This window comes from Vespa crabro, chromosome 9 (genome assembly GCF_910589235.1).
Source record: "Vespa crabro chromosome 9, iyVesCrab1.2, whole genome shotgun sequence".
Taxonomy (NCBI): domain Eukaryota; kingdom Metazoa; phylum Arthropoda; class Insecta; order Hymenoptera; family Vespidae; genus Vespa; species Vespa crabro.
Window position 1 is genome coordinate 87,623 of NC_060963.1, and position 22,882 is coordinate 110,504.

The 22,882-nt window shown below is 42.0% G+C and overlaps 1 protein-coding gene across 2 annotated transcripts in view; it reads right to left on the minus strand.

The window, feature by feature from the left end:
- Window positions 1-1,485: 1,485 nt before the first annotated feature.
- The window catches only part of LOC124426872, a 62,846-nt gene continuing 41,449 nt past the window's right edge, over window positions 1,486-22,882 (minus strand). The window contains exons 2-6 of one of the 2 annotated variants that reach the window (XM_046969052.1): window positions 19,967-20,077; window positions 16,599-16,712; window positions 8,706-8,776; window positions 4,892-5,167; window positions 1,486-4,318 (exon numbers count right to left, since the gene is read on the minus strand). In XM_046969052.1, coding sequence (XP_046825008.1) covers window positions 4,202-4,318; window positions 4,892-5,167; window positions 8,706-8,776; window positions 16,599-16,668 — 534 coding nt within the window. In that variant the 5' untranslated portion in view covers window positions 16,669-16,712; window positions 19,967-20,077 and the 3' untranslated portion in view covers window positions 1,486-4,201. The remainder of the gene's footprint in view (window positions 4,319-4,891; window positions 5,168-8,705; window positions 8,777-16,598; window positions 16,713-19,966; window positions 20,078-22,882) is intronic. The other variant, XM_046969053.1, reaches the window with a different exon arrangement.

Sequence of the window (22,882 nt, forward strand, 5' to 3'; positions counted from 1 at the left end):
GAGAGAGAGAGAGAGAGAGAGAGAGAGAGAGAGAGAGAGAGCGAGAGAGAGGGAGAGAGAGAGAGCGCTCCCGATAATGATATCTTATTTACGTGTCGCGCGCATAATTCGAGAACGGGACCGTCGATCAAGCGGCCCTATCAGCGTCTACCTGGACCACGTAGTAGTCGTAACTCAGTTTCGAAACGGATCGTCTCCCAGGAATACTTTATGCGTGCCGTAGGTCGCATCGCAAAGGACGGTAGGAGGGAAAAGAGACTTTAAGGATTCTAGACGCGGCGGTACCGGGCAACTGCATCCGGCAACCTTAAGAAGGGCGTAGCTCTAGCGATACACCGTACTATAGCGCTTTCTTCGAGCCTCCCTTCGACCGAAACCGAACGAGAAGAAGGAGAAAGGAGAGGAAGGAAAGTCGTACCGAGGATAATCGTATAAGGATAACTGGCAGAGCCGCGGACGGATATCAACTTTTGATCCTTCGATATCTCGCAGAAGCATCAGGGAGATTCGTATCGGCGGCGGCGGTGGCGGCGGTGGCCGCACCGCGCCGCGCCGCGCCGCGCCGGCGTCGGTATTCAAACGGGTCTAACTCGATATAAGCGACGCTCCCAAAGGTATCGCTTCTTGCTAGGGCGAGGAACGAGGGACACTCCCTCTACGACCCTCTTTCTCTTTAAAAGCGTACGCGGCAAAGAATAAAAGTATCTTATTCCTCGACGAGCGTCAATTCGATTTGCATCCTTGGCTGAAATACACCGAAAATGTCACCTTCGTTCGATCCTTCTATAACGTCAGATATCCTTCGACGAAGGAGAGCGATCTCGCGTCTACGAAAAGATAATCGTTCGCGTTCGCGCGAGATCTCGTATAGAAATTTGAAACGGATATATCGATTTCATTTACATTTTCGAGGGATACGCGCCAGTCTTATTTAATATTTCATGATACCTTACAAATATCTTTCGCGGTTGAAGATTTCTTTTTTCTTTTTCCCCCCTTTCTACATTTCTCTTTTATCCGTCGTGTGTTTTATCGACAGGGCAGAAATAATCTTTAGCATTTATCCGTTTCCACGTTACACACCGAAGCTAATAGTTTTTTCCACGAGTTAACATTTTCCGTGGTCGATAAACTAGGGATAGCTAAAAGGTCGGACGGTAGATTTCTACGGTAAGCGACTGTTGGGTTTAAATGAAATCTCTTAATATCGTGTAACATATTGAAAGGTACGCAGGGATTTACCTTACCGACACGGACTGACTGATCCTAATCGATAAGAAGGGGGCGATATTTTTTTCTTAAATTTCGAAATAAAATCACAAATGGGCGGGCGACGACTTGTCCACTCAAAACTGGACTTACCGAAGAAGTTTATATATCGCAGGGTCACAATAAATACGACAGGATGGAATTTTACGTTTTGATATAAAGTAGATGGGGATTTGATATAAAGTAGCGAGAGAGGGATAAGGATAGAACGAACGATTAAAACGAAAATCGAGCTATACTTTATTATGCTATATTTGAATATTAGCCATATCCAAGAGTACGCCATCGCAGTTTACAGGAATGCGTTTTGGTTTATTCGTAATCGTGTCGCTATAAAATGATTAAAAGACAGAGAGCTCGATATCTGTCGCGCCTTCGAATTATCTTCGATTATTAAATGCTTCTCGCTCGGAGGATGGAGGACTTATTGTTGATTTCGCTAATGTACTTTCGCGGATGAGAAAATGAATGTTGCCGATCCGATGCTAATCGTCGTGCGCTAAATCGCAAATCGATCGATTTACGATCGATCGTTTCTACGCGATAAGAAATCGATAGGTTCTCGTTCGCGAGTAAAAAAGGCAGTAACACGTAGACATATCGAGAAGAGAACGAACGATGAGTATCTAATCGGATATAGCGTATAATTAACGATTGAACGATTTCGAAAAGTAAAACGTCCCTTGTCTTTGACAGTTTGTTTCTCGGAAACATTGAAATGTTTAAAGCTTCCTATTCTAATTAGATTCCATCGTGGCAATCGCAGATTTAGAAATCGGATGATATCTCGATGAGATCGAATAATTTCGCGCGTTATAAAACGACGACTTGGAAGATCGTTGGATATACATTACATACGTACGAGAGCGAACAAGTCGCAAACGATTAGAATATGCGCGAACGCTTGGATAAAGGAAGACGCATTTAATCGAGATCGAAATCGAAATCGAAATCGAAATCTTGTAAATTGTACGATAATTCGCTGCTGGCAGTCAGCGTCCCATTATAAGATATCCTCGAGAAATCTTGTTGCCAAGAGGCTCGGGTAACTCGGTAGTTGTCTCGTTGTAAAAAAAAGAAAAAGAACGTAACGACATATGACAACGTTATCTTCTTGTTTCCGCTCTCTCGTCAAACACAGGAAAAATGATGGATCGTCTTTTGCTTTTATATGTACTTTTAACGATGTATACGTCTACGCTCGTACGCAAGTACGAAATCCTGTAAATGTAGTCGGAGAAAGGCTTCGGTTTGTAACTCGAGGTGTACATAGAAAACTCGATTAGAGCGCTCAAAACTTCACGGTATATCTCGTACGATCGACCCGTACCTACACGCGCGCACATGCACGTACGTATGTATATTTATATATATATATATATGTGCATATATATATATATATGTACACACACACACGCACACACACATATACATATATATATATATATATTTATATTTATTTATTAATTTATTTATTTATTTATTCATTCATTATTTAAGTATTCATTTAATAATCTGGCAAGCTTAGCAACAAGGTAGGTACACATAATTCGTAAGCTGTTTACCTTACGAACGTCGCACGCGTACTACGTGCAAAATCTTGTTTGGCACTAAAAAAACCCTTTTTCGTACGATAATAAATTCAACCGTCACATTTTCGTTCCATCATAATCATTAAATCCGTCACGTCGAAAGCGTCGAGCTTTCTTGTCGACTAGCCACCTTCGCCATTCCTTTACCCATTACGCATATCGCTACATTCTCGAAACAAATGAACGCATAATTAACTCTCAGGCCTAACTTCGTTTATATTGTAGGTACGTCATATATATACATATACATATATGTATACACACACACGCGCACATGTATATATATATATATATATATATATATATATATATATATATATATATATCATTATCATTGCGATCTACGTAATGTGCAGACCTTGGTACTCCTCGTTAGTCGAAAGAAGGCGAAATCGCGGGAGAGGGGAGGGAGGTGGCGAGAAAGTCCGTACTCGAATTTTCACGTAATACGGATTTTTCTCGTCGGTAATATTATGTTTAGTTTAAATTTGAGGGTACGATTCAACGATATATTTTATTCCGCTAGACTTAAATAATTTGTAATAATAACAATTTAATAATGATGATGATGATGATGATGATGATGATGATAATAAAACGAGTAGTAAATATAATATCTATCTATATACGAACGAGCGTATCAATATAATTTTCTCCGACACCGTACGTGGATTAACTCGATCAACGCTATCTCGACTTTCGTCCTTAATCTTCCTTCTATCGATAGTTTGGCGTAGTTTGCCATTAGCGTCCCTTTATTCGTCTTCCTAATCTCCGATAATCGTCGATCAACGTGCCTCCTTGTTTAAGAATTTTTCAAATAGTACACACACGTGCGTAGACCCGATCTGATATCATTCGAGAAAGATAATTCGAGCTGAAAATAGTGAAAAGAGATGTAGAAACTCGACAGGACTAACTACCGAAAGACGGGTTGCGAGATAACTCGGTTACGATCGAAGACGACCTTACGAAGGAGGGAAAGCTTTACTTTTTCGTTTTTCTTTCGACGAATTCGACGAATCGATTCTACTCGCACGTATACGTATTTCTCTACCACATGTGCATATATTCTTTATTTTCCTTTCTCTTTACAGAAGTCCTTAATCTTTAGGAAAGTCGCTTTTCCTCCTTCAATTTTTTTGTTTTTATAACACCTAATAAGATCTTTCGCTTATTCTTGTAATCGTCTATTCGGCGTACGATCGGCCCCGTAGGATTAGTTTTTTCTTTTCGAAGGAAAATCCTTCCGATAAGTTTTCGATGCGTGGCAGGCTGAGTTAATAAGAGGGTCGACGATGCGGCTTCATCTCCGATGCAGCTTCCATCCGCTTGGCCTGCTACTGTATGGAACATGTCAACGGATGCGACATAGCGTGATCTAGCAGTATGGGAGTACCCGCGGCCAATTCCGTTCTAGCATCGCCGCAATCGTCGTCGCAGTCGAAATAATTACTCTGAAATTAAATCGAAAGAGGATAAAAATTAATCCATTGAAATAATCAAAGTATAAAACGCAATCTACTGATATATTCATAGGAAATACGATCGGTAACGAACGACGAAATTCCATAGCGATACGCACTTTTACGAAAAGTAAAATCCGTCGATTTACCAGTTACTTACTCAATTACTACGTAAGACCTTTTGTCTAATTGCTTAAAGAGGCTTTAATAAATTGGAGCTCGGAGCGATCTATTGTTTCCCCGTAAAACCCAGGATATCTGGATTCGGGGATTCATTTAAAATGCTTTCAAACGGGACCGAAGCGAAAATAAACAGAACGATTACTTTTCAAATAAATTTCTTCTAAAGGGTCGCTCTCTTTAACACCGTTTTAGGTATTGGCGATCGAAATGTATAATTGGCACGAGCAAACGAGGCCAATTACGCGTCGAATCTCGATCGTTATTGGTACCGAAATTTCTTATGTAAAAAAATTTCTTATAGAAAAGTCGTGCTTTATTATGGAAACGCGTAATTAAATATAATTATATAGAAACGAATGGGTATATTGGTACGACGATTACCTGACAGTCAATGCATCGGCAACTGTCGGTCAGAGAACAGGTAAGTCCAAGAATTTCTACGGCCTCCTTGTAAAGCTCAGCGCTTGACTTTCGTTGCCTCGGCGGCGAAGTAGGCGCGCTAACTGTACCGGTGCCAGATGGTCTTCTGCCGCTCTTCAGCCTCGAGGAGGATTCTCGAGACAAGGAGGAGGTCGTCGTCGATCCTCTCGGTCGATTGTCATTACTTAGAAGTGCTCGTCCTGCTGGCGATGCAAATAGCTGCAGCATATCCATGTCCTAGGAAGAAAGAAAATTATTAATTAACGAAGACCATTGTCCTATAATGAATTTAACGGCCAGAATTTATCACCAACGGAACAATCTCACTAACTAAATTATTGTCCTCGTTGTCCAAGTGGCAACGTATGTATCTCGTCACTTTTTGGTTAACGAGATTTAACCTATCCCTTAACGATTTCGATCTCGAGCTAGCGCGAAGAGCTATAGTGTGTCCCGTGAAAGGAACAAGAACTGACCTTTTCTCAATCCCTTCCAATCCGAGTAACTTACTTACTTGCTTACACTTACGCCCTATCGAGAGAAATCGATTCACGGGCGAAACCGATTCATGGAAAGACGGAATTCGCGAAGAACGCAACCCTGATGCAATTTTACGATCTCATATCATTTACAATTCTCTGTTGCGCTAACGTTGCCCCTATCAATTTAGGATTGAACGAACGATCGAATCTAGAGGAAAACGAACATCAGCGTAGACTTTTTTCTTTGCTCGTCGAACACGACGCCCCCATCGACGGATCGTCGTGTATAGGAGGAAACGAAATTTCAACAGACAAATTCAAAGTCGAACGATGGAGCTTTTATTTATGGCATGGATCGTAACGCACCTACTCTATGTATTTATAATTCTCGTATCCAAAATCGTCGAGTTTTTAATTACGAGTACAGCCTCATTAAATCCTTCGACTGTCCGGACCATAACCATCCTTTTTCCCTTTAAAGGAGAACACGACGGTGCCGTGTATGATTGTTAACGTTATCGTCGGAGGAATGCAGAAATCGTCTTACCGGAAGAAAATAATTGGAAATGTCCCAAGAGAACTGCGAGTTCGTTCGCTATTCGATTTACTTAGAGGAGAGAAACTGGGGTAATGCGAACCAATGATTATGTCGAGTTGGCACCTACGGACCTCTCAAGGAGACGTCGCTTTTCGAAAATTCGCGGCTCACCTATTTTCACCCATTCCTATTATGGCTTAACCGTGGTTATTTATAAAACTAGTTTGAAATGGCTCCTGGATGAATGAAACCTTTCAAATCGTCCAAAGGACGCAAAGTTTTCGTAAAATATTTGACAATTCTCCCTTACGTCGCTACGCGATTTCTTCGGGAAAGGGAATATCGAAAGATGCGACGATAAAATAGAATAGAATGGAAAAGCGATAAGAACTACTAGTCAGAAATTATGCAAGTAGCGCTCTGAGAGAAAACTTTGGACGATGCCGTGAGGGATTTTCTTTCGTCCCCCTTTCGTTGGATGGTCATGCTCGAAATCCGCAACGATTTTCCGGCTTCGAGCCGTTCCACGTCGACCGAGATCATATGCGTTCGATATTTCATTTGATCGAGAGAGCGGAAGGTGAAAGGAATAGAGCGCCTTGTTCGCGACGAAAGGGAATGCGAAGCTTACCGACGACAGTGAATGATTTCTCCATCAGGCGCAATAGCGTCAGAGAATTCGAATTCGATCTATCCCTAGGAGAATCTAGATCTCACTTTAGATTCTTTTCGATCGTACACTCGTTGTACATATTTTATCGCCGGAAGGAGAATTGTCCTTTTTTTCTCCTCACGCGGATCATCGCTCGTACGACGAATACCAACGTCAATATAAATACCAACGTTAATAACGACAATAATACACGTATAAAGTGCTCTAATTAAGGAGAGATACCTCTCTTATCCGAGTCAACGACGATCCTTACCGCATTCCTTTTATTTCGCGCACGCCTTCACCTATCTCCAGTCGCACCTATTCTCCTCATCCGCGGTCTCTATCTCAAGCGGTAACAATCGATTGGCACAAACTACGCTAACAAACTCTGTTAATCGTCCAACTAATTTTCAAGCTGGACTAATTTTTACGACCTTCTTTCTTCTTTTCTCTCTCCGTTCGCAGGAAGATCGCCGACGATCGGACAAATTCGACATTTCCTCCGACACTATTCGCTCTAGCTTACGCGCCGAGTGAAATAATTTGTATATTAACGCGAACGAACAAGAGCTTGATCTCGAATAACATTTTTCTTTCCGATGGAATCGTTCGTTAGCATCGCATGACGCGTTACGTTTTTCAACGTTCGCAGAACGATCCGCTGGCAACTAAAAGCAATTATCGATCAATTACAGGACGCAGCAAACGTAGACGGGTCATCGCCATCATCCATTTGCCCGTTAACTGCGACTGCTACTATAACGATGCGACTAGATGTTCCAATTAAAAAGGTGGCCCGCGTACCAGAAACTCATTAGATTAATTAAATTCTACGCTTTTTTTTTTTATTTTTTTAATAGCATGCCGAGGACGATGATGCGTGAAATTTTTGCGAAGGAAACAAAATACTCCACACTAAATACAAAATTGAAAAAAATTTCTCTTTGTTGATCGATCAATGTTTATTCCATTTGTCAAGGAAGATGTTTTCGTTAAAAGGACATTTAGATTAATTAATGACTTATCGGCCGAGCTTAATGCATCCGTGACAAACGGGATAAAAAGCGTTTTAAGCAAATAATTATTTTCGAAATTACAAATTATCGCGCGATCCTTTCGAAAATCGTCAAGAGGTACCTGCTAATTACCGGATAATTGGTAATCGCGTCGGACGTTAAATGGAGAAGCTAATGCGAAAAGAGTAATTCGGTCGACAACGTGCCTATGCTATTAGTCGAGCTAATTTATTAATTATCCGTAAATGATCGTAACGAATTACTCTCTCTCTCTCTCTCTCTCTCTCTCTCTCTCTCTCTCTCTCTCTCTCTATTTCTCTCTGCACCACTCTCTCTCTTTCCGTTACCGAAAACTTGCATGAGAGCACGAACTAATCCTCGACCGGGAAAGATTATAAAGGATTAAAACCGGCTCTTTTCTCGTCGAAGGAAAATATAAAAAATTTCGAAGAGCGATTTTGAAGAAACGATAACGGCGATATCAAATAAAAGTATAATTATTATTATTATACGTTTTAACAGATCCTACATTCTCCCTCTCCTGTTCCGTGGTACCCTTTGGATGTGTGTGTGTGTGTACGCGCACGGACAACGTGGGTACCGGATCGTTCAACGGACCGTTTAACAGAGGCTATTTCAACTAGTACAGTTCGTTTTGGCTAATGCAGTAACGTGTTCGCGTTTGGGGCGTGAAAACCAATCGTCCTCGTAACGATTTATTCGAACGCTTGGCCTTTTTCCTAATTACGATAAAAATGTATTGTCCATTATGATTCTTCTTTGAAATACTTTGAAGGAGGAAGGAGGATCGGTGGATGCAACGAGATTTTAACTTGAGTCTAACTTTTAATAAGATTATTAAGGGAGCGAAGCCTCTTAAAACGAGATATGCACGTCTACGTTACGTGATATGATTCAATGACTATATCCGAAATATGGAAAAATATTTGGACGACGTTTGTTAAGTTCGTATTAAATTTGTATTCTTCTCAAATTATTAGCCTCGAAAACATTTACGGTTAAATATATCTAGATGAGAAATAGGATCTTTATATACGTATATGTGGCTATCGCTTATACTCACCGGCAAGGACTCCGGAGTGTGGTCCAGCACGTATATGCTGTTTGTGTATCCGTACAACATCGTGTCCAGATCTGAAAAGCAAGGAGGAAGGAAAACATTAAATTGGTTTCGAACGTTCGCGCGCCACGCCGCGCCACGCCGTATTTACCGACGCGAGACTCCGTTCTACAAAGCACTGCAATATCCCCTTTATATATACACACACACACACACACACACACATATATATATATATATATATATATATATATATATATATAGAGAGAGAGACGCAGTATTCTAATTTACGTGTATTCCCGCAAAACGGAGAGCAGCAATTTCCTAATCTGCGTTCACAGGAAATACGGTCAAGAGGTTCGCGCCAAGTCTCCTATAGAATTCGTTACGACGCTCTTCTCGAATCATCATTGCCACGAGCATTCCCACGAATGATCATTTCGTCGTACACTTTTCTATTAATAATCAACGACAGGAATTATTTCTATCGGTTCTAGTGTGTAGTATCCGATAAATCGCTTGAAAGGATCCGTCGAGTCGATCCGTTCGGATTCGTGCGCCACGTTGGATTATAAACGAGCGTATCGTGATGTTGCGTTAAAGACGAGAAACAAGTAGTATTTTAAAAGTACATGCAGATAGGTCCTCCTTCCTCGAAGGTAAATAAGTCGATTTATAAGAGCATCGAACTGCAGTAATCTCCGGGATTAGCCGTAGTTACGTCCTCGAGCGACTATAATCCCATATACGTAGAGTTCGATTTACGAGCAGAAGAGAGGGAGATAGAAGCCGAGGGATGGGATGAATAGAGAGACGACCGTTTCGATCCTAGGCGAGGCGATTTTTCGGAAAAAAATTATTGCGCGATATTCCGTGCGCGGATATCCTTCGATGGACGAGAGAGCCACTTTGATATCGCTTGTCGATCCATTTTCATGCAAACGGTTCCGACCCTTCACCGATACGCTTGCCTTATCCGAGAAAATAAGTGTGAAAAAGAGCTATGCACATGTACATGTATGAAGGATACACGTTGAAAGAGAAGCGAGAGAGAGAGAGAGAGAGAGAGAGAAAAGCCAGCGATATATTCGCGTGAAAATCAATCCGATTGTGAAAGCAGTTTCATCGGTCGACGTTTTCGGAGCGATTTTCGTGATCGATTCTCGGCGATCGATTCGAGAGAACGTATCGAGCCGAAACCTGACAGTCTCTCGTCATCCCTGGCCCCGGCGGGAATTTCAATTTTCGTCCTATACAACGACGAGTTTATCGAGCGACTCACCCAACGGCAAGTTTTTATTGAAAATCCTGCGTGGCGCCGAGGTGTCGAAAGACGATCACTCTTATTCATCCCCATTGAAAATAAGAAAAATACGCGATTGGTCCATTCGGTATAGGTAGAGAAAAGGTAAACAGACGCGAGCACGATTAGGAACCAACACAAAGTAATGGGAGTATCAGGTTCGCGATCCCGCCGACGATTTATTTAGCCAACTGGATCATTCCACGAACAGCGTGACATCTCGCTGGCGGACGAGCTTTGCGAGAAGTGAAATTTTTCATTGCAGTGCACTTCGTGTTACGGGAGAACAGTTTCCGGCCAGGCAATTTCGGTCGCACCACTCGTACGAGCTGGGCACAGTTTCCACGGCGGAAATAACGCATGAATATATCTCGCTGATTGTTTCGTGACCGTACAATAGAGATAGCTGGTCTTTTTACAGCTCTGATCGTAAGAAAGCGACGAAAGAACTGCCGAATCGAATTTTGATAGTTTAAAAATATTTTACCTATTCCATACGTCCATTTGAGAAACTTTTCTCGACTCGTCCTTTCCCGCGTCGAATCGCGCGAATTTATTAATATTAACGGACGTACGGATAAAGATGAGGACTTGTAGGAACCTTTACGATACCTTTCGCGAGCCGCGCGAATTTTTTTAGCGAATATCACCGATAAATATTTATATGAATACGTACGTCGACGTATAGGCTGCAACCTGAAAATGAACGCATCAGATTTTTATATTCGTACGTAAACGTCGAGCAACGCGATGCTTCCCGTTTGACTCTTTTATTACCTCGCGAGCGAGGTCGACCGACGAGCTTGAATTTTTCATCCATTTTTTCGTTTGGAAAAACAAAGTAATTTATATTAACGAGCGCGCATCTCTTAAACGGTGCCATCATCTACGGTACCTACTCGCTTGTAGTCCAGGACAATATGGAAAGCGTCCCGTTTCCTCGAAGCGTTTCTCCGTTCGAAGAAACCCGGTTAAAGGGAATATATCGGGAAGTGTTTCTAAATACGCGCGAACAAGTAGAGAAGACTGAAGGACGTTAAACGCGATGGCAATATGTTATGTATATCTATACGTAGTATTCGGCTCCTTATTACGGCCACCGTCGTGTCCCCATCCCCTTCCATTATCTTTCTTCCTAGCATTCCTCCCCGTTCCGAATTCGAACCAAGAAAGAGCCGACGCGATGGCAACTCGTAAAAAAAAGCCCGTGTGCTTTGCGGGTCGCGAAAATTTATTACTAATCACTTACTTTCCTATTCCGACCTTTTTTCTCTCTCCGCACATCGACCTACCTCATCGTCGACCATTACTCACCACGAATTTGACAGCGTAATATTCTGCGCTCTCGCGAGAAACGCAAAGAGGACAATTAAGAAGAATCCCCGAGAACGCACTCGTATGATACGGCTCTGCATCTCATACGAGACGCGATTAACCTTAAATCCACCTATGCTTTCATTCTAATCTATATCTGGGATTTATCGATTTATTAATCGATAGCAACGCGTTAGTTTCTTTTAAACAACGAGGAAATACAAGCGCTAAATTATAGGAAATATTCGACGAATCCTCGATATCGTTACCCTTACGCAAGCCGATTCGATTCTATTTGTGAAATGATCGGTATGTACGCATGGTTACTAATCGATCGTCGCTTATCCCAGTGATATACCTCGCGCGTACATAAGTACATGTATGAATGTCGGTGGGGAGGAGAAATGATCGTTGGGAAAAAAGAAAAAGTCCAATTAAGGGAGAAATATGAGCTACGCGTTATCGGACCTATATATATATATACATATATATACATATATATATACACGCAATAGCTAGAAAATATTCAATGAGCATTCCGTAAACGCGATCGTACCATTTAATGCTTATAACGCACGCGATCCTCGCGCTATCGGCTTCGCAAATCGTGTCCGATTAATTCCGATGGCAAAGTCACGCGTAACGCGATACGTTTCGACCACCCTCGAATTCGGCATTAATCTCTCTTCTCTCTGTCATAGAGAAGCGCGATATACCGAATGATAGGTCAGCCGATATTTTTCATTTATTCGATATCATCTATTTCATTTGTTCTTTCGTACGATTGTTCGATGTTCCCCCCTTGGTATCTCGGAGTATTTCGAAAGTATCGAGAGATACTTTGGCCGGTCCGAGTAGGGCCCAAAGAAGAAGCTGAGATCTCCTCCGACCGATTCACAAATCCATGTAGGAATTGCACCGAAAATGCAATTTTGCCGCGATCAAAGGGCAAATACCAAAGAGCGATCCTCCGTAGCCCTTGGCTTCTCTCTATCGCTATTGCGTTATAATCGAGTGTATCCTGCATACGGTAACGCGTGAGGCGATGGCGCGCGTATGCAAATTCCAGACTGGCGAACCGTAGACCGGTAAATGCGAAATAGAATCGATATCGCATTAGGGAACGCACAAAGTTGCATAACCGACAGTCGGATTCTCTCCGTCCGGTTTCGACGGACTAATAAATTAGATGAAAAGAGCCAAGGGGAAATGGAACGTAACGAAGGTAAGCGTCTTTTACGTTCCCACCGCAGATTCTATCTATTTCCTACCGAAGAAACGGATCAAACAGGATTTAAACTGCTTTCGTGGTTAGAATCAAGCGGATCGAGCGATTAGGTAAATTTTTCCATATATATTTTTCCCTTTGAAAGTCCGAATCGTCGTTATTATCTTTTTCTCCATCAAATTATTTCGTTCGTAGACGTTCGCTTGTTCGAAGGATAGTCGTCCGCCTTTAAGGCAAAAAACCATAATGATCTCGCGGAACAATAAATGATTAGTTATAAAATGATTAGCTTTCCGATTGGACAATGCGACTATTCTTTGCGTTTCAAGGGATATTACGAGGTAAGGAGAAGGAGAAAGAACGCGTAGTAGCGATCGTTGGAAGAAAATAATGGAAGGAGTTTATAAAGAGACGATATGCGACGCATGCGAGTACGCATGGAGGTACGTCTACGCGAATCGATCGTAGAGGCCAATCTTGAGATTTCGCCGTTTGAGATAAATGGACCGCGAGAGTAGGGAGTCTGGTATGGTTATCTTCCATAACCATACCAGATAGAGAAGAGTCGAGGATATATTTTTGCTATCGTGGTACAACTATCGATCGAACGAAATCCCAAGTTTCTCTGGGATTCACGAACGGCCGTGACCTAGTAAGGACCGTGAACCCAAAATGCCTAGCAGACCGAAGGCAACGGATCAAGTCGAGTAAGTTGGTTGGCCTTTGATGGTGTGCGAGGGCCAATCTCGTATAAGGAACGAAATCAAGTAAGGTCCTGAAACCGGAAGGTTCCGGGACCAGCCAACCACCGATTCGAGATTGAGAGCAAATACACGGAGGGCCACTTGGTTGGCGCTAAATAATTCATAGAGCCGCTTCATCCTCTATACGCCATCAGTGCCGCGCCACTAGCCATTCGACCGTTCATCACGGGCTATTGATTGGACTTGCCCTCTTGGTTCGGCACTTCCTGCCTCGGTACTTTGACCATGGCCAAGCACACGCTACGTACTTATTTCCTACCAACTTGAACAAACTCGAAGATAGGATAATCGAATTAACGTTTTATCTCGAAAAAAAATCGAAATATTTTTTAAGCGAATAGTCGAATACGAGCCTGTATAAGTAAATCTATCGGTTCTCTCCTTCCTACCCGCTAGATTATCCTTGATCTTAATCAAATGACTTTCCTTTCGTCCTCCTCGGCCGTCGGTCCAGTCACATTTCAGAGCTCGACTCTACGTTTGCACGAAACAAATTGGAACGTTTACTCGAAGTCGCGAAACTCATCGGAGATAAACTAACTAACTACGTCCAAAATTGGATAACTTTATCGTCACTCGAGAAAAGGATATAGACGGATGGATAGATGAATGGATAGGAGAGAAGAAGGTGAGAAGCCTTCGAAGACCGTCCCAACGCGAGATTTCCATTTTCGGGACATAAATCAAAATCCGTCATCGATCCGCACTCGATGCCGAGCTACGCTATACCTTTTTCACTCCCTTTTTCCTACGATGGCTCCGAGATGGCTGGCGGTATTTTAAGAAGAAAAGTAAATAACGAACGTTCGAAATGGGCAACGATAAGGAGCTCGCGGGTAGAAGGTCGAAGCTTGAGGCATTCAAAAAGTTTTCTTCGCCCACCGGTCGGTCGGTTGGCCAGCCACCGAAGAAACAAGACCGAGATCCAGACGTTTCTCTCTCTCTCTCTCTCTCTCTCTCTCTCTCTCCCCCTCATTATAACCGGAAACTTTGGTAATTAGCTAAACTCGTTAAAATTTATAAAGCACCGGCCTGATGAACACGAACGAATATAATAAGTAGAACATTGAAGAAAAAGTCGAAATTGTTAAGAGGCAGACTCTTTCTGGTTTATTTTTGAGACTTAGACGCGACCGAAGCGAAACATCCGTCGTCGCTTCTATAATGAACCGACTAGGTCGTTTCGCGATATTGGGGATGTTATGCGTTATCGACGAGGAGGAACGACATGACGCACGACCATTGCAATATAGGGAATCAAAATGAACGTTCCCGCTCGTTACTTGCGAATTTTATGTTATTAAAGTGCTAATGGAGTTATAAAAGCCAACCGAGGGATCAAAGTTCGCTCGAGAAAATACGGAAGCTTTATCCAATGATCGACGAGAGAACTCGTAGGTCGTTTTAGGCGTCCACGTCGCACGTAATAAGAAAATTTAAAAGCTATCGTATTTGAGATCGACGGATGTGCAATGAAAATTTATTAACGCAATTAAATGACAAGAAGAAAGGGAGGTACACTCTTTCGATGTGCGCGCTAATATCAAGAAGAAACCAGATGGCGAGCGAGCGAAACATCGAAGCGATAAAAATCGTATAATTTTCAAGACTGATTAGACGATATTAAAACTTTCCCTCTTTCTTTCTTTCTTTCTTTCTTTCATTGCTCGTCCATCTTTCTCTTGGGAATAATAATTCTACTTGTGGAATTCAATGTGGATACAAATAATGGTGAAGTTCATTAAAGTAATACGGTGCAGTTATTAAAACGAATACCGTTTTCATTCGACGTTGCGTTAATTAATGTCCGGATTAATTATCCAAGAACGAAAATTTCCGTTTCGGCGTGTCCTCTTGCAATAGAAGATGATAATTAAATAACGGACGAGAAGATCTCCGTTGTCACAAAAGCGAGCAGCTTTACTGCTCGTAGAACGAAACTCGTCTCGTCTCGTTATCGTCGAATCAAAGATACCTGAGAACCTACTGCTAATTGTCCCTCTCTCTCTCTCTCTCTCTCTCTCTCTCTCTCTCTCTCTCTCTCTATCTCGATTAATCCGATTAAACGGTCTTTTACGTTCGTAACTTTTCGCGTCGATACGATTCGAGAGCCGCATCGATACACTCCAGGCAGAGAGAAAGAGAGAGCATCGTAAACGCATTGCTTCAATTGTGCGTCTCGATAAAGTCGATAAGTGAAACGTACGTCATTACCAATTACAGAAGATAGCTTCTATCAATGCGAAATCATTAGTAGAAATTAATGCGATTTCTATGGGAGCGTGCTTACGATATATGTATGCAGATATCTACTATCGGTTATCGGCAATTTCAATATTTACATACATATGTACATACGTGGCAAGCGGTGGGCGACGATTGCCGTTATTACCGCATTGAATACAGTTTGCTTTTTGGACAGCGAAGAATGCTATAATCAACGCTACAGCGTATAGATCGATGATGAACGATCATTTCTCCTCGTAAGAACTTTCTATTTATATATATATATATATACACACGTCTATTACGATATATTAACTATAAAGCATTAACCATAAAGAATTCGCAATAGCTGAACAAAGGACGAAAGGAGAACGCTGTTCTCATTATTCCCTTATTTTCCACCGATGATCAAATATGACGGAGTAAAAGCGAAACTTTTTCGAGCGATTTTAGATGACGCGGCGATCGATCGCGGTTCAATAATTTATCTTTCGATCTTGCGAATGAAAGAGAGAAAGAGGAACAGAGGGGAGGAGGAAAAGAAAAGGAGAAATGAAAGAATCTCGAAAATGTCTGCGTGGAATAATGGCACCTGTTGTACCATGAAATAACAGTGTTCTTTCTCACCGATGACGTTTCCTACCGTGGGTTATTTCGTTGAAACACGGCCAATCAGAAAGGCAAATTACACTTTTCTCTTTTTGTTCTTTTATACCTATTCGCTTTGCTGAATTTCTTTAGCTTCGAAGCTCCATCCGTTGTGGATGTAAAAATTCCTAGAAAATAATGAAACATTCGCACTTATTGGACGACGTCGGGTATAGGCACTTTCGAAGGATCGAAAAATGCCTCGCGTTTGACCAGAGAGGACCAACTCCACCGGTTAGATAATAGAAAATAGGATAGGATTTACGTTAAGAGTCCGTTAATAACTTAAGGGAGATAGAGAAATTCGGTTGGCGTGGTGAAAATTATATAGCGCTGGATGATTGGCTCTTTAGCATTTTAGTTTTAATCTTTCCCTGTGTAAAGGAAAAGATTGTAAAGTTAATGACACCGACCTGTAGGCGTACATGGAGTTCTCGCTGCTTCCACGAGATCTTCGCGACTTCCGGGTGGAGCCTCCAGCATCGTCGCACTCCCGAAGAATTTCTTTATGCACAGCAGGCTCAACGCTACAAGAAAGGAAAAGGACGTTACATATCGTATAAACGTATAAATATATATGTACATACAAGTATATATATATATATATATATATTTCTCTTTTCCCGTTTTCAATGAGAAAAAGATCGTTTCAATCGATTAATTCGGCCTACGGCTGGTAGCTATAATTAATAAAGACACTCGATTAGCATATCAAGTACACTAAGTACCTAAGGAAATTTATGAAAGGTCCAAGCTTCTAGATGGTGGAATCGGGCGTGCGATCGAGATCAGTGGAAAAACTTTTTGTCTCCGAAAGAAATCGAGATAACTCGTCTTTCGATCCTTTACTGCATTTCTCCACATACATTCGCACTTTAGAGAGTAAAAAGAGCAGTGTGTTTAAGCGAAATCGATATTTGAAATAGTTTTATAGACTCGTTCTGCAAACGCTCGATGGAGATTCGTTCGCGACGACGTTATAACGTATTAAATCTATATTTAGAGATTTTCGCGCGATTTTCCGAAAATACATAGAGATGCATAAGTCGATATCGAGATGAAATATTTCTACTAGCTTAGACGACGACGACCCGATATCCTTCGAATCGAGTTATTAATTAGGCCTAGGTACACCTAGACCTACATGTACACCATCTATAAAAGTTTGATAAAACATCGAGCAAAAATGAGAACCTCCTTTCGGCTCTCTACGATTCTTCTGCACCTATTTCGTGCATACTAGTGCATACGATCCTCGTAGAAGGGACGTAAGTCCCTTCAAATTACTATCCTTCACCGGCACCCGGTTTCACAGAAATTTCCCATTAATCTCTCAGTCGGTTTCTCTTGGAAATTCCAGAATTTTATGTTATCTCGAGGGCGAGTTAACTCGCCATGTAACAAGCTCGGAGAGCAATGAGAAGCTAGTTTTCAACTAGGAGAAGAAAGTTTCGATTGAGCGAATACCCGTCCTCGAACGAGTCCTCGAAACGGTCGAGTTTTTGGACGATGAACCTATAAAGGTTGGTACACCTATAAGTGACAACTTAGTCTTTCGCGTTATCCAAAGCACTTTTGGAAATTTGTATCGAAGTAGGGGCTGGTTACGAGTCAGGTCCAAGGCTCCTGTCGCATTCTCTTTGCGACGAGCGGTGCATCGCATTTCTCTCGCGTAAGCACCGAGAGAACAACGCGCTGGGATGAAGTGTGTACGCTCGAGAAGCGTTTTAATTAAATTTTCACGACCACAGCCGTGCCGAGAACGTTTCAGACACGTAATAATAATGTAGCCTCGATGTAGGTGGAGGTCGCGTGATATTTCCTGTTTTCGCGTGCGCGACACGTTGTAAGTGTACCTTTCCTCCTCCATCTATTTCCCTCTAGCTACCTCTACCTATCCATCCATCTTGTGCTTTATCACGCACACGCAGCTAGGAGAGGGGGTCGGTGGAAGCACGTAGTCGGATAGATTTTTCGAACGTAGCCGTCGACGGTTCTGAACCGAGGAACGAGATGGTGGCTTTTGAACGTCGCTTAACACGTCGCAGAGCTACGTCCAATTATCAAAGGGGTTCCTGTCCGGATCGCGGTAGATACGATGATGAAAAGGTTCGTTTCGATTTATAAAAGTATGCGCTTTAATATCGTTTATCGATACAATGTGCGATACGATACAATGTTTTAAATCTAGTTTCTTTGTTGCAAGCCCACGTGAGCAAATCCTTGAGGAAACAACTTTTTCCCATTCCTCTCTTCTTCTTTTCCCTTGGTCTTCTTTTTCTTTCGTCGTACCGTCACGTTCACCGTACGTTCGCACCCAGTCAGACACGCCTGCGTAGATATACTCGTACATACGCGTATATATATATGTAGGATTTGCGCCGTATGCGCAAATTCTTTTCCCGGAAATATTGAGAGAAGCTTTTACGATTCGCAGGTTCGCGGTCGATCCTTGTTGCACACCAGTTTTCTCTGCGGTCGCAAAGGTCTTATGCCTTAGAAAGAGCAAAGAACGGCATCTACACCCCGAGCTTTTCGATCGAGCTCTGTCTCCTTTCCTTTTTCCCCTTTTTCTTTTATCTTTGAGAAATAGAAAGGAAGACTTTCCTCTCGGCTACCGACTAGATACACGGGAGTACTACCATTCACCCTTCGCCAAAGGAACCCTAATGGCTATCCTCGTCCTGTGCTATATCCACCCTTTAGATCCTTTGTACGGTGGTAGATCGATTTCACTTGCTTTTTCAACAACCTCCGCAGCTAATCTCTTTTAACTTCTTTCTCTTTTCTTTCTTCCTTTTTCTCTCGAAAAAGCGAAAGACGAATGAACCTTACCGAATATCCATTAAACAGAGAGATACTCGTGTATCGCGAAAAGATTTCACAGGAATTTCGCGCCTGTCTACGTCTATGGCAAAAACGAAAGGATAACCCGTTTGATAGATCGTTTAATGATTCGCGCTCGAAAGGTTACGGATCAAAGGAAACGTCCGAGCGATATGATCGAAGAGACCACTTTTGCCGAAGCAGTTTCTATCGTTGCGCAAAAGTAAAAAAAATAGTTGTCAGCTATCCCGTCGATATCTTTGAAAAATGGCCTCCTTCCGAGATTATGTCTAGGCTCTATTTTTATCGATGAGAAATGGTTAGGGGGAGGAACCTTTTATAATACTACGTAAAGGATTCTGTATTTGTAGGAGCAGAAACGATCCTATCGTATGGGAATTGGTGGTAAAGCAAAACTAGCGAATAGCTGATCCCAACAACAAAGGTAATACTTTGGCAAACTTTCCGGCACCGAATTGAAACTAACGCGATGCACTAACGTTACATCCATCGAGTACACGAGTATGCATACACACCAGGTATGGGAATATCGATATGTAAGTTTATCCATCTATTTTCATCCTGCGTCAATTGTCAATTATCCTGTGCATGCTCGAGCGTGACCATAGAGATGTATATATATATGTATATATAGATGACCATATATATATATATATATATATATATATATATCTATTCGTTCGTTGTAAAAAGAGATGAAAAATAATTGCCGATCGATTATTCAATCGTCAGCTTTTATCCCGCCTGAGACGAAGGCGCGGGATCGATTCGCCGGTGGAATAATATAACGTATAACGTAATCGTAAATAAAACGTGTCGCTCGATTTTATTCTGGGCTCTCACGTTGAAGTACCGTACTCCGTATCGATATATAGCCAGTGGATTAACGAAAATGTCGTATAAAACGTATGGACTTTCTAAATGACTAGCTTACCCCGCTTCACGTCTCGCCACGTGTTCGTGATTTCGACGGATCTGCTCTGCCCGTTTGGTGTTCACCCATATAGTCCTCTCACATCCTTCCGCCGTCCGATATACCGCGACTCTGGAAAAAATAACGACACCGATCAGGTCCGGCTATTATTTGTATAGATAAATAATAGAGACAAAGATTCCCATATATTCGGTCCGAAGGCCGAAAGAGAAATTAAAAGAAACGAGAAAGTCGAATTTCGCCTGTCGTCCATTCAAGCTGAACTATCCTCCGGCATCGTTGCTCGTCGCGTGACAGCTACCGTCGGAAGGTTCATGCGTTATTCATGAGAATCTTGAGATAGAGAGAGAGAGAGAGAGAGAGAGAGAGAGAGAGAGAGTGTTCGCGTTTGGTCACGCATACAACACGATCACGCGCTTGCATCGTTGACGCAAGTAAGTACTTGGACGAGCAATCTGCTCTAAAGCATGCAACGCATACACGTTCGACGACCAATACGCACGGCTTTGCGGATGTTTTCGATCGGCATACACCATGTATATGCATATACAGCGTTTGTGTATCTTCCATGGCGCACGTCGAGCTACATCGAATTTCGTCATCCAACGATAAAGTACACACGTACAGCGTGTCATGCATATGTATTATCATTAACGCGAAAGATAGAACCCTTTTCAGATGGAACGTTTCGAAATTAACTGTTGTCGTATTTTAAAAGTAATTTCTAATCGATAATCCATAATGCTTACACTCGCAATATTTTTTTTTTTATTCTATTTACGATACTCGTTCCCGTCTAATCGTGGTAGACGATATGTATAATACTAGTATGTACTATGCATTCTAACAGCACGTCCAAGCAAACAGAGGACAGAACGTACCTTCCTATGGGCGAATAAGCCGCGAATTCTCAAGTTCCGTAATCGAGTTTCTATTGTTATCATGTAAACGCGTCATTTCTATGGCGCGTGTTATGGTTGTTGAATGGCGAACACCGATGAATAGTTATTATTTAGCGAAGCTACGTTTCCGTTCCTGTAGAAACTTTTTTATAACGTATTCTTAAAATCATATCGCGTTCGTCGAGTTCTAACGCTTTTTCTTGTCGATTAAGTGTATTACCACGAGGCAAACGTAAAATGGATTTTGCGTTTTAATTTATTTTTCGGCCACAATGATTTTTCAATAACTCTCTCGACTAGGTGCACATGTTTTCCAAGAATTTTCGGAACAATGAGATAAAAGGGGAACGCGTAATGACGTATTCGTAAACGTACTGGAAGCAATTCAAAAATGTTGTATTCATTTTTCAGCCGTTCTTTTAATAGGTTTTATCTTTTCAATGAAATTTCGTAATATAACGCTCGGCGCGTTATGAACCCGTTATTTTGCCTTACGACGAATTTCAAAAGAGAAAAAGGGAAAGAAGAAGGAAGAGGGTAGAAAATGTTTGCCTTGGTTTTGTGTTTTATCGGTTTATCGGCCTTCGTAACGACGACACGCGACAAAAGAACGACTCGTAAGTTTCCCATTGGTTGGAAAATTCAATTGGAAAAATTCTTTCGCGGTACGAGCGAGCGAGCGAGCGAACGAACGAACGAATGCAAGATCACACTACTGATTGAAGAATCTCAAATTAGTTGTAAATTGTAGGGAGGATCTTTTATCTCTTAACTTGGCTCCCTGCGTGTCCTCCGTTCGAGTACCATTCGCTTGGCACAGTTACAAGATAAGGGATGCTCGGCACTTTTCCTTAATCTCCACTCTTCCGCCTCGCACTACCGCGCTTTCGCCGTTCGATTCTTTAAACAAGCCTTTTATTTCGCGGAAGACCGTATCTTGGCTCTTCTCCGAGAGTTATATATATATATATATATACACACACACACACACACACACACACACACACATACACGTATGTATGCACGTATACAGGCTGCGGAAGATCGGAGTAACGTGAAACGGAAAAGATCAAGTTGCGTGGATTCGATAAATCTGACTTGGTTCTCGCATCGATCAACTGGCGAGCAAGTCGACAAAAGTTTCTTCCGTCGACCTGTTATGCGCGGACGGACAAAAGTTCGCGAACGAGAAAACAACGTTTCGTCGAAACAAAGGACGGATCGTCGCATGACCTCATTCGAAAAGTCGACTTTTAGGAACGTTTATCTTATCGAATTAATCGATCCGCCTCCGTGATTTGCGCCATTGTGACAAAGTGTCGAGGCATAAATTGACGGTATTATTGGTCCAACGATCAATCGGACGTCTTCCGGTTTGAATTTCCGGCAAAGAGCATATGGAAGGGACAGTTGCGAAACTTTCTGGACGTAGTAATGCGAATAACTTTCCTTTCGAAGACAGTTCCGAACCGAGAGCAGTATGGTCAGCAGAAGCATTCGTGCGATAAGTATAATAGAATTCCCATTAGGATTTTCCTCGAACCTTCGGTCCACCGAGTTTGCTCTCGTACCACTCTCGAAAATAGAAGCAAGGACGATTTGCCCTCGGAATGACGGTTCTTGCGATTAAAATTATCCCTATCTTGCTTTTGATGAGTTCTCGCTTTGTTTTGTAAAAAAACAAAAGAACAAAAAAAAAGAACAAAAGAAAAGTCGCTTGCGAATCGTTCGTCAACGTTCCTTTTGATTTTTGAATAAATATTAATATCTAAGGAGATCACGGACATAAACTTACGATGTCGATCGATCTTTAGCAGATATCAACGAAGCTATTTGGCCAAATTTGATTCGTACTCGTTGGATAGTCCATATCGAAAGAAAGTTGTGCGTGTTTTGCGTTTTTAATCGACGTTCAGCATTCGCTATCGAATGATCGCAGGCGGAAATTAGTTCGCCGAAATTGATCGGTATGCGACCATGACTGATGTATGCTTCGTTTACAGGGCGAATCATG